The sequence below is a fragment of the Perognathus longimembris genome, chromosome 2, assembly GCF_023159225.1.
Source record: "Perognathus longimembris pacificus isolate PPM17 chromosome 2, ASM2315922v1, whole genome shotgun sequence".
In the NCBI taxonomy this organism is placed as follows: domain Eukaryota; kingdom Metazoa; phylum Chordata; class Mammalia; order Rodentia; family Heteromyidae; genus Perognathus; species Perognathus longimembris.
The window spans coordinates 131,183,647-131,200,683 of NC_063162.1; the positions used below are offsets into that span (position 1 = coordinate 131,183,647).

General features: G+C 36.4%; 1 protein-coding gene across 1 annotated transcript in view; it reads right to left on the bottom strand.

Moving 5' to 3' along the window:
- Positions 1-3,461: 3,461 nt before the first annotated feature.
- The window catches only part of Slc13a1 (solute carrier family 13 member 1), a 63,602-nt gene continuing 50,026 nt past the window's right edge, over positions 3,462-17,037 (bottom strand). Inside the window, exons 11-15 of the mRNA XM_048340146.1 lie at positions 16,163-16,269; positions 13,731-13,840; positions 8,112-8,273; positions 6,168-6,305; positions 3,462-4,138 (exon numbers count right to left, since the gene is read on the bottom strand). Coding sequence (XP_048196103.1) covers positions 4,001-4,138; positions 6,168-6,305; positions 8,112-8,273; positions 13,731-13,840; positions 16,163-16,269 — 655 coding nt within the window. The 3' untranslated portion in view covers positions 3,462-4,000. The remainder of the gene's footprint in view (positions 4,139-6,167; positions 6,306-8,111; positions 8,274-13,730; positions 13,841-16,162; positions 16,270-17,037) is intronic.

The following is a 17,037-nucleotide window of genomic DNA, read 5'->3' on the forward strand; positions in this document are numbered from 1 at the left end:
TTTTAAGTCTTATATCTTCTTTGTTGAATGATTTTTTTCTTCTTCCTATGACACTTTCATTAGCTATTGATTAAGGAGATTTTGGGGGAGTGGTAATCTCAGTTTTGAGGGGGCTGAAATCTGTTTTCCTTTCATTCTTGAAGCATAGAGCCTCTGAACATACCACTCTAAGTTGATAGTTATTTCGGCACATGAACATGCTTAACTGTCTGAGGATGCTTCAATGTTTACTTTCCTTCTTAAGACCCTTTCTTACTCTTCAGAGTCCTATGATTCATCATCAGGATTCTGTTTTTTCTTAAAAATCCTCTTTGGATGCCACAAAATATTGCCACAAAATCTTTATTGATTCTTTTACTTATACATATATAATAAAAGCATAACATATGGATATCATACTTATTATATACATACACACACACATATATTACTCAAGCTAAATGTGGGTGGCTCACACCGGTAATCCTAGCTACTCAGGAGACTGAAATATGTGGACTGCCGCTCAAAGCTAGCCCAGTCAGGAAAGTTCAGGAGACTTTTATCTCCAAGCTAACCACCAAAAAGCAGAAGTGCAGCTGTGATTCAAATAGTGGAGTACGAGCTTTGATCAAAACTATTTAAGGGACCCTGGCCCTGAGTGCAACTTTTTTGGTTCCCCCCAAAAGTTTTTTAGCCATTATATTTTTAGGAATTCTCTATTTTATTTTTTAGGCTCTACCACTTGAGCCACATCTTCAGCTTTTGGCACTTAAAAAAAAAATAGAGGGTATTGCGCTTTTGTCTAGGCTAGTATCGCACTACAGTCCCCCTATCTGTGCATCCTGAGTAGCTAGGGTTGCAGGCTTGTGCCACTCTGCTCTGGTCCTTCATTTCTTGAGGCTGGTCTCAGGTAGTGGAAGAGTGGAAAGGACAGACCACACACACACACACACACACACACACACACACACACACACACACACACACACATTTAACTGAAAAGTGGAGAGGACATACCCCCACCCCCACCCCCAGACACACCTCAAAATGAAAATCACCAAACACTGCTTGGAAAGGGGATGGGGAGAAAGGATGAGTCAGAACATGATAGAAGGGGTGGATTTTTCAAAATGCGCATGTGCATGATTGGAAATGTCCCATTAACCCCCCTCTCATTAAAAATAAAGTATATACTGATTCAGAGTTCAAGATCTCTAAGATTTAGCCATTACCTTCTCTTCTTGCTTAATATTTTGGATTCTTCCATATACTTCATCTTGTGAGGATTTACATTCTTTTCTTGCCAACATCCGGACACATGTTATGTAAATGGTTATTTGGCCTCAAGAAGAATTTTCTCCTCCTGTATCTCTATCGCTATACGATCAGTGATTAAACCTTTCTGTTTTCTCCCTCCCTCCCTTCTTCCTCTCCCTCCCTTCTTCCTCTCCCTCCCTTCTTCCTCTCCCTCCCTTCTTCCTCTCCCTCCCTCCATCCCTTCCCGCCCCCCCCCCCCCCCCCGGCCCCGTCTCTGTTTGCTAATCCTGGGGCTTGAACTCAGCACTGTCCCTGGCTTCCTTAGTCTCAAGGCTATCATTCTCCCACTTGAGCCACAGTGCCACTTCCAGCTCTTTCTGTATATGTGGTGCTGAAGAATCGAACCCAGGACTTCATGTATGCTAGGCAAGCACTCTACCACTAGGCCACATTTCCAGCCCCATATTTCTGTTTCCTTGAAAGTCTGTGTCTGGGGCTGCTGCTAACAGCCCAGTAGTGGATCACTGGCATAGCATGCATTGAGTCCTTAGGTTCAGTCCCCAGCACTGAATTACAAACATTCCCACCAAAACAAAAATTCCTGTGTCTTGTTTCTGGGAAAATGAAGGCTTCTGTGTTTGGAAAACCTTTTAATTTCTGTCTGAGTTACATACTAATTCTCTTGTCTATTCCTTCACTAATCTGGCTTGCCCCTATTAAAAAAACAAACAATTTTTCATTGAATTAAAGCACTTCATCTGTAAAGCTAAAACCCAGAGTAACAATTCTATTTTCAGTTTTAGATGATATCAGAGTAATAAAACCTCTTGCAGTCTGTGGGGGTTTTCTCTGTTATTCCTAGTACAATTGATCCTTTATTAAAAATAAGAAAAAAAGACCATTTAATTTGGTAAAATCTGCATATTCAAGTAAGGATAATAGTCATTTATCAAAGAACTCAATACAATTTGGGAAGAAAAATATCATCACAAAGGTTATTATCAATCATTTATCTGTGGCAGAGTTAAAGAAATATACCTAATAATAATCTTTTATGTCTCGTAGCCTGTAGGGTTTAAGATACAGTCTACTTGACATTATTTTGTCATTTGCAACTAATAATTTTAATAGTTTTGGCTAAGAGCATAACCTTCACCCACCTCCTGCCCCAAGCTGAAATGGAGAGAGACACAACTTAGATTCTATGCAGTGTGGAAACTGCATGTAATGACAGGAAAGAACTCTGAATCTGGAAGATGCTGATGCATACTGCAGCAGTTGGGGTATGTGAAGGTTGCACATATGTCAGTGGAGCCTTCCAGGTGCTTACGTACTGACTGACAGTAAATGGACAGTGAATGAAACTGATGCTATTACCTAGACAAAAGCTGATCCTAAGCAGGCTACTGAAATTTCAAGTGACAAAGATGTCTACTTAACCTTATTGTAATGTGCTAGATAATAACAAAAACACTATCTATACCAGAGTAGGAGGAAAAAGACTTGTTTGATTGTCTATTTAGAGTTGTCTTTTAGAAACTTTCAAAGACACTGTGCAATGTTCAGGCTGAAAAAGCTTGAGAAGTTTGATATGGATGAGATAAATCAGTTTTTGTTGTTATTATTGTTGGTGGTGGTGGTTATACAGGGCTTGAACTCCAGGCCTAAGTGCTGTCCCTAAGCTTTTCTGCTCAAAGCTATCACTCTACCACTTTGAGCCACAGTACTTGTTCTGGTTTTCTGGTGGTTAATTGGAGATAAAAGGCTCACAGACTTTCCTGCCCCAGATGGCTTTGAAGCATGACCCTAAAATCTCAGCCTCCTGAGTAGCTAGGATTACATGCGTGAGCCACCAGTCCCCAGCATGTCAGTTTTGATACATCAGCCAGACACAAAGATGCAGGGAGAGATGTATTGTGCGATTAAACAAATTTTGACTATAATATCTTTGTTCCACTCAGCTAACAGCCATTGGAAGTGATTCATTAAGATTACCAAGCTAAAATGTTTATGTTATTTTCTAGAGACATAAATCTACTCATTATACATTGAAACATCATTCTATTCACAATGAAAATGTCTCCATCATATAAGATAGTTCAGCAGTGATAAACTGAGTGAACAGAAAAGAGCAGAAATGTAATCAATACTCTAGATCATAAATAAATGTATGACATATAACTGAGAAAAGAATAAGTGAGTAGGGAGCAAACAGACAAGTTTCAGAAAGTGACAGTATTATGTTTTAAGATTTTCTTCGAAAAATGACTAATTTTGCATTGACCAGTAAAAATGGACCTCTAAATAGGTGACCAAACTTTTTGTTTTCCATGAAAATCCTGTGAGCATTAAACATTGTAGAAACAATTGACTCAAGAAACTAAGTGCTTTGTGCATTTATTTTCTGCCTTTAGTTATATGGGAAATTTCTAAAGTAATAAATCAATGCTTGAAATGTGATGCTTAACTCCAACTCTAGATGAAGTGAATGACTCGTTGAAGATCAACTTATAAATGATTCTAAGATGAAACAAGGTGCAGACAACCCAGGAGCAAAATCTCAACCATAAGCTTCTTGACAAAGGCTTGCAGACATTCTGTGGTCTGTACTCCATTTGATAACAGCATGATCTGGGTGTTGACTGGACACATAGTAGTTGTGCTATATTTCATTTAAGCGTTCGGTTAGTTTAAACACAGCCATTTCTCATATTCTTAGTGGCTTCTAAAAGTCACGAAGAAAAAGTCAGAACTTTTGTGCTTGTCATGGCAAGGTCTGATTAAGAATCGCAGGAGCCCATGAAGGATAAGTGTAGAGATCAAACATAGATGCAATCCAGGTGAACATGCCAAGCATCACCACAGCAACACCCAAAATATTAACACCAAGTCCAGCTTTTACCTTGAACAAGAAAGAACATATATGTCAGTCTCCTGCAGAGAACACATATGGGGGAATAAGAATACTGCCGAGAAAGCAACTTGTACAGTCATGTAGATCCCAAATGATTAGTACAAATTGTGATTGCATAACCTAACTTAAGGGTTCATCTTCCATTCATATCCTAAGAGAATTGGTCCTCACGTAAGTATCACTTAGTTAAAAGAAAGTATTTTAGTTTAGTTTAATATTTTGTTGGAAATGAATTCTATAGGGAAAATGACTTCCATTAGTATAATTCAAGGGAAAAGAAATAAAACCTTAAAAATCTCCCCTTGCATGGTAAAGCAGAACATTTCTATTTCCATGGACAAGTTTCGGGACAATAAAGAATGGTACCCATTCACTACTGAGCATTATCCTTCATTTTCTTTCAAATGTTCTCTTCTTGAATTTTGATGATGTTGCCTCATTTATTTTTCTTAGTGTTTCCAGTTTTCTAGCTCTTTAATAATAATCTGGTGTCGATTAAACAAAATGGATGTCTATACATTTCACAATGCCTGCTCATGATTTTTTTCTCCCCAGTAAATGGTTTGGACTCAGGATCTTGGGTTTACAAGGAAAGTACTCTATCATTTGAGCCATACTCCTAAACCATTTTTCCCTTTTGTCTTCTGAATAGGATCTCATATTTATCCCCAAACCACTGGGAACCACGAACATCCTAGTTATTGTTTCCACATAGCTAGGATGAAAGATTTGTACCACCACAATGAAATGAATTATGAATATTTTGTCTAAGCTGACTTTGAACCATTATTCTCCCCATCTCTGCCTCCAAAGTAGACACTGCATTAGTGTTACAGGCATGGACTCCTGAACTTGATTTTTGCTGTTGTTGTTGTTGGTGGTGGTAGAGTTTTACTGGACCATAGTCATACCCAGTTGTTTACATATTGTGTTTGACTGCTATTATGATATAATAGCAGAGTTTAGTATTTGTGACAGAGATCACATAGTCTCAAATGTTAACCATCTGGTCTTCATAAAAAAAAAATGTTAGTTCACCCTTTCCTTCTCTGCCTTGAAACAGAGAGTCCCAAAGCAAAAAGGGGGATATTTAGCAATGATTACTGTGGTGAGTCATTTCTCTGTCCACACAGCCACTGGTTTATACTGGAACCCTGTTTTTATTCAATTGGATGTGCTGACAAAGGGCAATGTGTATATTGTATTAAGCACATTTTGTTTTTCAGAAGCATGATATGACTTTTGCATAAAACACATGCAGAATTCTTATGATGTATGTAGATATTGATACTCAGGAACAGAAATCTATGTGGAAGGATGGAAACTGGAACTTACCTTGGGGCTCTATATAGAAATCTCATTGAATTTACTTTGGTTATGTTTGGGTTTGGGTTGGCTTGAAAGTTGGGGTTGAAAGTTGCACAAACCCAAATAATCACAGATTAGCTCTTAGCTATCACAACTTTCACATTTGGCAAAAATGTACATGTTTTGTCACTTTTATTATATATGATTACTTGCTCAATCTTATAGGTGCCAGTATTAGAATCAGAACAGGAAAGATGCCTTTTCATCAGTAAGGCACTGAGCCCAGAGTCTTATTCAAAGCAAATGTTGTTGCTCAAATATTTGCGATAGGAAACCACAGTGCAGTTTTGATTCCTGAATTCATTTGCTCTGGTCTTTTTTCCCCCCTCTCAATCAGGGTGCATCCTGACATGGTAAGCCTTGACATGGTAAGTTTCATTTGTTGCATTGAGGAGTCTTTGCTCTTCTTTTCCCAGACCATTGCTCACTCATTCAGTACCTCTGAACTTGTAGTTATAAATTCGAATGGCATGTTCACGTCTAGATACTAGTCATAAAAACAGAATTCTATGACCAGTCATGCACATACCTTCCCAAGCAGAACTCACACCGTGCTTTCCTGGCTGTTGATTATGGTGTAAAAGTAGAACTTATTCAAGACATCTCCTGCCAAAGAAATAATGTGCATCGGATCTGATAGCTAACTCACCATGTCAGTGACTTTCAGATGACCATAGGAAAACACAATAGCGTTTGGTGGATTTGCTACTGGCAGAAGGAATGCAAAGGAAGTACACAGGGTGGAAGGCAACAAAATCCGAAGAGGATTCACATGAATGGCTTCAGCCTATCATAAAAGATTGAAAAAAGTGGGGTCAAATTTTATGGTAGGCACCGCAAGTCAAAAAAAAAAAAACAAATGTAGTAGTATACACTTTCCAAGAAGGAAATTGAAGCCTAATGATGTCAAATTTTATGCATTAAATGATGTTGTAACTTGAGAATTATTTTTTAGCAAGTATCTCATAGTTTCTGTATAAGTGGTTCTTGTTACCTAATTAAACTTTATACTGGGCTGGGAATGTGGCTTAGAAGTAGAGTGCTTGCCTAGCATGCACAAAGCCCTGAGTTCAGTTCCTCAGCACTACATAAACAAAAAAAGCCAGAAGTGGTGCTTGTGGCTCAAGAGGTACAGTGCTAGCCTTGAGCAAAAAGAAGAGAGGGCCTGGCAAATAAATAAATAAATAAACTTTACACCATTTATTTAGAAAATAAAATGTTATTTATTTTAGAACCAAATGACATTTATTATTTATCTAGTGCTGGGCATTGTGCTGCTTATATGTACAGGCATATTTATATATATGATAAAGGTAATATATTTATATATGTGTATATGCATAGTATAATTATAATAACAACATAATGAGAGGGCTACAATAGGCTCAAACAGCAAAAGAGAAAATGGAGGTCCAGAGAGGCTAAAGGAACTTATCCAAAAATGTGGAGTGAACAGAGACTGTAGTTATCAGGTCCTTGTATCTGTAGGGATGTAATTATACTACAAACCTTATTCTTTCAAAGACAAATGAAACTTAAAATTTGCTTAGAGATCATTACAAAAGAAGAGATGTTACCAATTTTAGTTTGTCACATAATTTATAAATATTCTATCCTGAAAAAAATGCAGAGGAAAAACTCCCAAATGGTAGTTTACTGACAACTGTTTACAAATAAGTTATCTTATTTTCTTTTCTATTTTGAACAGTAGTTCAGGAACCTTAACACAAACCCTGGTACTGGTAATAATGCAATTCCAGAACTAGAATATCTCATTCTCTTAAATGAAAATCTTTATAAATTTAGAGTTCTTTCATTTCATCAAACTAATGCAAATAGAAAAACTTTTTTGTCAGTCCTGGGGCTTGGACTCAGTGCCTGAGCACTGTCCTTGGCTTCATTTTGCTCAAGGCTAGCACTCTACCTCCTGAGCCACAGAACCATTTCTGAGCTTTTCTGTTTATCTGGTGCTGAGGAATTGAACTCAAGGCTTCATGCATGTTAGGCAAGCACTCTACTGCTAAGCCCCATTACCAACCAATAAAAAACACTTTACTTACAGATAATTCTTGCAATTACTAGCTAGGTTGGGAAAAGGGAAGAGAGTCTTTCTTTCCTAGCAAACCTAATTCTTGTCTCTTTCTTTAAAAAAATTCCCTGGGCAGTAGAAAATGGTTTCTAAGATATTTAAGCCTCAAGAATAAAAATAGTTTCTCACTCATCTGCAAATTACTTACATGAAACACTTCTCAGAAATTTAGAAACAATGTTCTGAAGGGGAAAATGTTAGTGCTAAGAGATCTAAGTACTAAATTTTCCAGAAAATACAGTGTTCCAAGTCAAAGCTGGAGTGGGTCTAGAATAACTCTCTCATTCATTTGCATTTGACAACCAGATCTGAGTGAAGATAAATACTTTATTGAAGATCATGTTACTTGGATAAGTCTAATAGTTCTCTTGTGTCAAAGTCACCTAAAGTAGCATTAACACATATAAAGGCTACTCTATAAGTTACTTATAGATTTAGAACAAAAGAGAATTTACACCACTTGTTGGATGAGAAGAGCATAACTGGGACATGTGAGATACTCACCAATGGAGATAATATTGGGAGAAGAATGGTAATGGTAGCTGGATTGCTGGCTACCTCTGTCAAAGATGTGACAATCAAAGAAGATATCAGAATGATTAGCCATACAGGTAATGACCCTAGAGGAGATAGTTTATTTCCTATCCACTGAGACAGTCCTGACACCTAAAAAATAAATTTGTGGTATTTGTTATTCACAAATAACTGATTTTATGCAGACAAAATTTTAACACATTGCAAAGAATTGTTTCCTCTGAGAACTCAAGAAGTACAGTTGCACATTTTCTTGATTGTGGAAGAGCAGTCAGTCTTATTTCAACAAGACCAATATACTTTAAATGAGAGAATTTTCTGCCCCCTTTTCTTCAATTAAGCTCTAATTTTCTGTAATGAATGTATGCAGATATTTTAATAAGTCATTCAGGACTATGGGGCCCAAAGAAAAGAGCAGCTCTTGGTCACCAATAGAATAAAAAGAGTCTGAGACATAGAAATATTCCAGTTTACCTTCCATGCATCCAGACCAGTTCACAGGAAATTAGAGAAGGTTGTGCTCTCCCTGTACAAAAAAACTGAAAGACTGCCACAGAGTGTAGAGAAGGGAATTCATAGTAGCAAATAGAGAGCCCGGACTGTGTTTCCCACAGGTACCCACTCTCAACTCTTACTACCAACATATATATCAAGGCATTACTATGATTGACCTTCAAGATAAGTTTCTCATTAAGTACTTTTCCAATTCTTCAAATTGAAATATCATTTACTGATTTTCTTATATTTTGTGTGAAAATTTCATTTTCTTATATTATCTGACCATGTCTGCATTTTACTGGTTAAATCAATATTTAATGCTTATGACTATGATTATTAGCTTTCTGTGATTATATTTACTTTCTTTGTTTTCCCAGGAAATATTTGCTGCATTCTTTTGTATGCTTTATTTCCTAAGTGTCTACCACTAATTCATCACACTCTCTGGTAACTGGAGAGCTCCCCAACACATATACAAACATCATGTAATTGGGTTTTTTATTTGTGTTCCTTCATGAAGATGTCTGTTCTAGAATATTGCCTTCTGATTCCATCTGTGACTGGATTTTCTTTACTTATACAGAACTTCTATTCTGGGCTCTCTATTTGCTACTATGAATTCCCTTCTCTCCACTCTGTGGCCGTCTTTCAGTTATTTTGTATAGGGAGAGCACAACCTTCTCTAATTTCCTGTGAACTGATCTGGTTGCATGGAAGGTAAATTGGGATCTTCGTATGTCTCAGACTCTTTATTTTCTTTCCACTGTATTAATTGATTGATTGTGTCTAGCACTTGGGGCCTAAATTCATGATGTAGGCACCGTCCCTTAGCTTTTTATCACTCAAGACTGGCATTCTTCTTCTTGAGCCACAGCTTTATTTAACAGCTTTTTGGTGGTTAACTAGAGATAAGACTCTCACAGACTTTCCTACCCATGCTGGCTTTGAACCAGGATCTTTGGATCTGAACCTGCTGAGTAGCTAAGATAGGCTTTCCGTATTATTTTGATAGTTCAGCATTTGTAAAATTTCAGATTTTAAATAATTTTCAATGCAAGTGTCATTGATCTCTATCCTGGGGCTTCTCAGTAGGCTAATGAGCCCGATCACATGCTGATCGTTGATTCACTGCTTGTGCATAGTTCAAAAAATTAGCAAGTGCATGGATAGTGAAAATAGTTTTGTGAAATGATTTCAATGAGTTCTTGTATATGTGAATCTTTATGTTCATACAAAGAAGGATTGGCATTCAATAATTATGTTAAATGAAGTCAGGCTCCTGTGTGGAAGATAGATCTAAATTATGAATATATATGAAAACATAGCAAACCAACTCAACTATGTGATACTCAAAAGAGGAATCGAGTAGTGTAACTCTTTTGAGCAATTAGCTTACAGTTTAGTGTGTTATTGGGAGTCAAAGGAATGGGGGCGGACAAATAGAGAGAGGATGGGTGGACAAATACAGTCATAATGCTCGATGTACATATGTGAAAATGGAACCAGGTAACTTAAAGGACTGGATGGAGTTGAGAGAGACTGAGGAGACAGAAGGAGTGATATTGGTCAAGATGCTTTGTACTCATAAATTGACTTGTTGAATTGAAATGCCTTTGCACAAGTACTTAAATATGATAATAGAAATAAGAAAAACTTTAATTACAGTCAATAAACTTGCAGTTCTAAAAGCCAGTTATCAGGATACCAGATATAATTTATGTTATAAGTCATTTTGATTTATATTCTTAGCCATAACTGTTAGGTGGATGAATAATACCATTTAGGTCCCACTGACAAATATTCATCATAGAATAAGTATCTTTGAAGATTAGGTTTTATCTCTGTCTGGCTAGATATGGAAGTTTGTACCACTTGTTACTTGTCTGGAGGCCACTAGGATTGTATCTCTGTCCAAGAGTGTCAAAAATTATGCAAGAAGTTTTGTGACATTGGCTCCAGTAGCTCTCTCAGTAGCATCTTGATCTCCATTTCTAAGAAACTTCTTGAACCAGTTTTGGGAATGTCCTCCTTTTCTAGTTATTTTTTTCTCTTCCTATAATTTCTAGTAGTTGCCTATTAGACATGTTTGATGAATGCCCTAGTTCTCTTATCACTCTCTTTTAAAATATTAACTTTCTTTTACCTTTTTCCTGTTGTTTATTTATACTCCTATATTTCTAATGTGCAGATGCTCTTTTGTATTTTTATGTTTTTGTTTCTTTAATATTTTTAACATCTCCTTGAAGCCTCAAAAACAATTTTTAAGATTTCTTTTGTTCAAGAATTTTTCTTACTTTTTGGTCCTCTATTTATTCACACATACATATATACATATATACATACATACACACATATGCACACAGAGATTATATCAGGGGCTTTCCCAATTGTCTGATGATCCTTAACTATCCATTATTTTATGAACACAACTATAAAGTAGTTACTGGAAGCTGTTCCAGGAAAAGGATTGTAGGAGACTAAATCATGGTCCAAGAGCCTGCCATATGTCAACTATGGGCCACCAACTTAGCATCTCTTTTTTCGCCAGTCCTGGGCCTTGGACTCAGGGCCTGAGCACTGTCCCTGGCTTCTTCCCGCTCAAGGCTAGCACTCTGCCACCTGAGCCACAGCGCCCCTTCTGGCCGTTTTCCATATATGTAGTGCTGGGGAATCGAACCCAGAGCTTCAGGTGTAGGAGGCAAGCACTCTTGCCACTAGGCCATGTTCCCAGCCCCTAAACCTCAATTTCCTACCAAAGAAAAGAAAGAACAGCTGCCTGTCTGGCTATTCAGGCCTGGGGAAGGTGTGTGAGAGGCTCACAATTTCTTGCATACTCTATAAACCATCCATAATATCCAGTTCTAGCTTGTACCCAGCTTTCAGCATTGTCACCTGCCTCCAAGTCCTGAGTTCTTCTCAGGTCACTTTAGTTCCTGTTGGCTCTTCCATTGCTTGGCATGCATATTGTACCTTAGACTATTTTTCCTGCTTTTAAAAGTCACCCTTCAAATATCCTCTTTCTGCTTTATACATTTTTCAGCATCTTCTGTTAGTTATTGGTTCTGTTATATAGGTTTTGTCATTATGGACCAACCTTCTTTGTTTTTCATTTGGTTTCTTTTCCAGTTTGGTGGAAATCAAAGTAAACTGTTCATTCCTCCATGTTTACTTTAGGTCAAAGATTTTGTAGGGTAGTGAAAAGGGAAGAGGAACAATTATTCATGATTAGAAGTGGACACTGTCCACCAGCATATGAGAAACCAATCATGTCAAATCAAATGAAGGGGTGTTTGAAACAGAGGTCAATAAGGTAATGTGATGAAAGACACATTTATTTCTACCTCACTGTTTGCTATTGGAATGGTTAGCTAGCATTTATATTTGTCAGAATAATTATAATTTGTTTTCTGTATTGGTGTTTGAAATCAAGGTCTTGTGTTTGCTCAGTAGGTACTTTGCGACTTGAAGCATATATCCAGTCCTAAAAATAATTATAATTTTAAACAAATTAACTTTCTGTGGATCTTTTGGAAAGCTAGATTCTAGGGGTCATATTTACCCACAACCATAATTTTGATACTCATGACTTTAGTCTGATTACTTAGTGGTGGGGTTTATTCTGGGCATTCTTGCAGAAATCTGCATCTGGTTGCTATGATTTTTAATAGGAAATCACACTCCTTCCATGGTTTCCCTAATTCCTCCACTGAGAGAGCCTAGTACATCAACAAGATCCACACCTTTCCATTTCCTCAGTTTTTGTTGTTCTAGGGTCTGGTCGATGCTTTCAAAGCCACTGTGAGAGTCTAGAATCCAGTCCAGACAGATATTCTGGGCAGGAGAGATGAGCAAAATTTTTATCAATTTCAGACAGACTCAGGATTCTGACTTCCTCACAGTTTAACTCAGCAGACATAGAAATGGAAGTTATTTATTCGGGGAATTCAGATCTAATTACTGCTGAAATACTAGAGAAGAAAAGTGTTACTGTCTTATATTTCTACAATTTCAATTTGGTAGGTAATGAGGCAAGTCAAATCTAAACTCAAACAATTTTGTAAAAGGCTCTCAAAATTGAAATAATTTCTAAGGCTTTGAGCTACTACTAAATCTTCCTGCTAACATGCAAGTACCTAAATACTATGTGGAAAATTGACAATAAAGTTAGAAGCACAGTACACCAACTGGTCGTGAAGGAAAGCAGGAATAGTTATTTATCTTAAGAAATGTAAAAAAATTCATATCTTAGAAGCCAAAAGACTTGGCCCAACAGCTCTAGCCCCATTCTTTTAAATGTGAAAGTTAAGTAAAGAAATGGAGCAGCCATAAGCTTTGAGTCATTTACAGAACAGTGTGAAACCTAGGAATGAATTGTTCTTAAGAATTGTAAGAGTAAAGGGTTTTTTGCAGAATTTTTGAAGAACAAAATTTTCTTTCAGCAAGTCTGCAATAACTACAGATATTATAAGAGAGAGAAAAATTCCCAGACTATTACTACTTTACATCAACTGGACAGAAAAGCCATAGAACTAGATAACTATCTTTCTGTGGTTATTTTATTTTTTCCTAAGATTGGACATAAAATTAGGATAAAGAGAAACTTTTTCTTCTAGATTTCATTTGGTATGTATTAACTACATTTAAGTCTAACATTATTCCTAATTTTCCTTTTTTGACAACAAAAGGACCATGATATATTGATATATCCAAGAACTATTTCTATTCATCACAAGCTAAAGGAAAGGTATAAACATTCAGACAAAAAATATTACCCACTACAAATCACTGTATTATTTGTAAATTCTTTTTGTTCTAACTAAAGTAATGTTTTAATACTATTGCCTGGTTTAAGAATTTTGTGGGCATTATTTCTTTTTTTTAATGCTGGAACACCATAAAAACTAGGATTATGCTTTCAGCCTATGAAAATTCTTCAACTGTGAACTCACCTTGTGTGGCATCCTCAGTGCATTGAAACCTGAATCATTTAAATGACAGGAAAAAGCTGAATAGGCTCAAAGCTAACTGTCTCTATATCTCTCTTTTGAACAGTCTGGTTAACTGTTAAATATCTTACACACTGAGTATTACCTCACAGCCATCTGCTAGGGCAAACCCTCCACCAACAAGAATGGCTATATCCCAGGGCATGAATGACTGGAATTCCTTCCAAGTAATCAGTGGAGAATAATCAAAAGCAACTGTAAAATAAAAGTCTTATGGTTAAATATTGCTCAAAATAGCACAATGACACTTTTCATCAATGTCAATATATCTTGATCAATGTCACCCTTTCCATCATTCTCCTCATTTCTCCCTCATGTACTATTTTTAAAGAAAGGATTCGATTTATTATGGATTTTAAATAATTTTCACTTAGGTAGAATATTATCTTATAAAAGTGAAAAAATCTATAACTTTGGAAAAATTCCTTGGATAATTGTTTTGAAATATGTTCAGGTAATTTATAACATTGTCATTAGTAATACCATTTATGCTTTTATTCTACCACTCCTGCTATGAACAATATAGTGTATTAGGCTATACTTTTCTTTGGTATTCTTTTGATTCCACAATAACACTTGTGTAGAATCTTGTTATTCACTAATATTTATTTAAATTTTTTCTTATTTTTTAGTTATATGGGAAATTGGAATGCCAGGTTCACATTAAAAATTACAATATTATTGAGGGAAGGGAACATCAAAATGATGAGACAAAGACATACTTACAAGACAATATGTTGTAAACTAACTGTACAACTTGAGGAAGGGTACTTGGGGAGGAGTTCAGGTGGGAGAAAAAAGAGGGATGAGGGGGGCTGGGATATGGCCTAGTGGCAAGAGTGCTTGCCTTGTATACATGAGGCCCTGGGTTCGATTCCCCAGCACCACATATACAGAAAATGGCCAGAAGTGGCGCTGTGGCTCAAGTGGTAGAGTGCTAGCCTTGAGCAAAAAGAAGTCAGGGACAGTGCTCAGGCCCTGAGTCCAAGCCCCAGGACAGGCCAAAAAAAAAAAAAAGAGGGATGAGGTAATAAGTTTGACAAGAAATGTATTCACTACCTTACATATGTAACTGCCCATCACCTTGACAATAAAAATTTAAAAAATATTGTTGAGAATTACCATATGAAGCAATAATGAGGATTTGCCCTGATATTTGGGTTATAGCTGTGTTACTAACTTCTTGATAGGTAAGTTAATTCAGGAGCATATTACTTCAAATTAACATTCGTGTGTAATAGGCTGGCTTTTACATGGAGCTAGTAAGCCTTGTTCCTATCTCCTTTCTCCAAATCCAAAACGAAGTCTGCTTCACTGATCATTGAAATTTAAACTATAAGACTTTTTTTTTTTACTGTATATCTGTAAGACCATATACCTTATCAAAATGCAAACATCTCTGGACATAATATTTGTTTAAAATTTAACCTATATGTTCAACATTACTAAAAGAACATATATCAGGGGAAAAACAAGCTACAAAATTCGTGAAAATCGATGAGCCAGTAGCTCATGCCTGTTATCTTAGCTACTGAGGAGACTAACATCCAGAGAATTGCTATTTGAAGAAAGCTCTGACAAAATGTCCATGAGATTCCCACTCCAAAATAACTAGCAAAAAAAAGAAAGAAAGAAAAAGAAAGAAACCCAGGATGCTGGTGGCAGAAAGACAGAGGAAGAGGCTAACAAGTGCAAAACCCTGAGTTTAAACACCAGTACAGCAAGTTTAAAGAAAAAAAGGAAGGGAGAGGGAATGAGGACAAGAGCAAGGACCTTTCTGAGAGAGGAGATTCAGATATAGAAACTAGGGAAACCAATTTGTCCTCAATACATGCTATATTTAGGGCTCTGATCACAAGGGTTACAGTTAGTAGTCTCACGGAAATAAATGTTACATATTATAATATCTCATACATGTTAAGATATTCTAATCTTAAGTAAAGAACAGAAACTGTTTCTATATTGTGCTATTCATGTTTAATCATGTCCTGAAAATCTGACACATTAGACATTTATGGATGATGACTCATGAAGTCAGGTGGGCCGACCCAAATGCAGGATTCCTGGTTCCATCTTGGTAAAATAAACAATCCAAACCAAATTAAAACCAGAAAAAAATTCCACAAAACTACTCCATAATAATCTGTTTGTCCTACATTGACAGTATAAGAATCTGATGCTTGAATATATGCTGTGTTACATAAAGTATAGATATTTCTACTTAAGACACATGTGTAGGGGGAAGTATGCTCATGAGGTAAGCATGTTTCTTTGTCTATGTGAAACAAATAAATGAATGCTCCCTTGATTACCTTTTACTTTTGATTGCAACCCTAGGTTTATCTATGTGGGATTGATTTGCTTTTCCTCCAAGATTATGCATAATGAAACCTACTCATTTCCACAAATAGAGGTATGCCATACCAGGGGTTGTGTCAAGACAGCCATTTCTTCTAAGTGCTAACTGAAATGGATATAGCTTTTTAGTCAAATTCAAAGTTACAAATGATACTCAACCTATTTCTCCTGTGGATGTAGTTTTAGTCAATCTTTTAGCTGGGATTAGAAAGAAAAGGAGTCCTATAATTAGGGCAACAGTTGAATCTGTAACAAAACCAGGATATCTGAAAAATAGCAACAACAACACAAATGTATATTAAAATATATATTAAGAAATTACATAGGCTAAAATTGGTTGGTTATGCTAATAACATTTAAATAGCAGTGGTGATGTAGGTTCTACATTCTGGACAAACTGCTCTAAAATCTGTGGGTTTGCAACTTAATGATATAGTTTAATTAGAGCTAGTCATCTCAGATATTCCTATGATTTTGATACATTTCTCCATATTTTCAATATTGCATATCCAGATGCTGAGGTATTAAGCCAACAAGGAAAATTTCTATTTTAGGACAACCTACAATTAACCACTTTCCTCTTTTAGTTATTTACTTTGTTTTTATCAGCCAAGAATTGACATTGAAATTGCTGGAGTAGGCAAAGCCCCCTATAATTAGTTTATAATGTCCTATTGAATTATGTCAAGTACATCACATTGCTCGAGTCCTCTCAAACTCTTCTCTACAGTGTGAATGGAAATTAATATGTTTTCCATGACATAACACATGCTTCTGAAGTTCTAGGCCCTTGCCATATCAAAGAAAAGAATTCAGACCATTTCATGCCTTATAGTTTAAGAAACTCAACCAAGAATATTAACTATTGAAACAGATTATGAGATGCTCATAATTGACTATTGTATAAATCAAAAGTGATTCAGGAACAGAAGTCTAGGAAAAAGGGAAGTCTAGGAAAAAGACAAATCCCCAGCAGCCTCAACAGTTAAGAAGTGTCTCAAGGGCTGGGAATATGGCCTAGTGGCAAGAGTGCT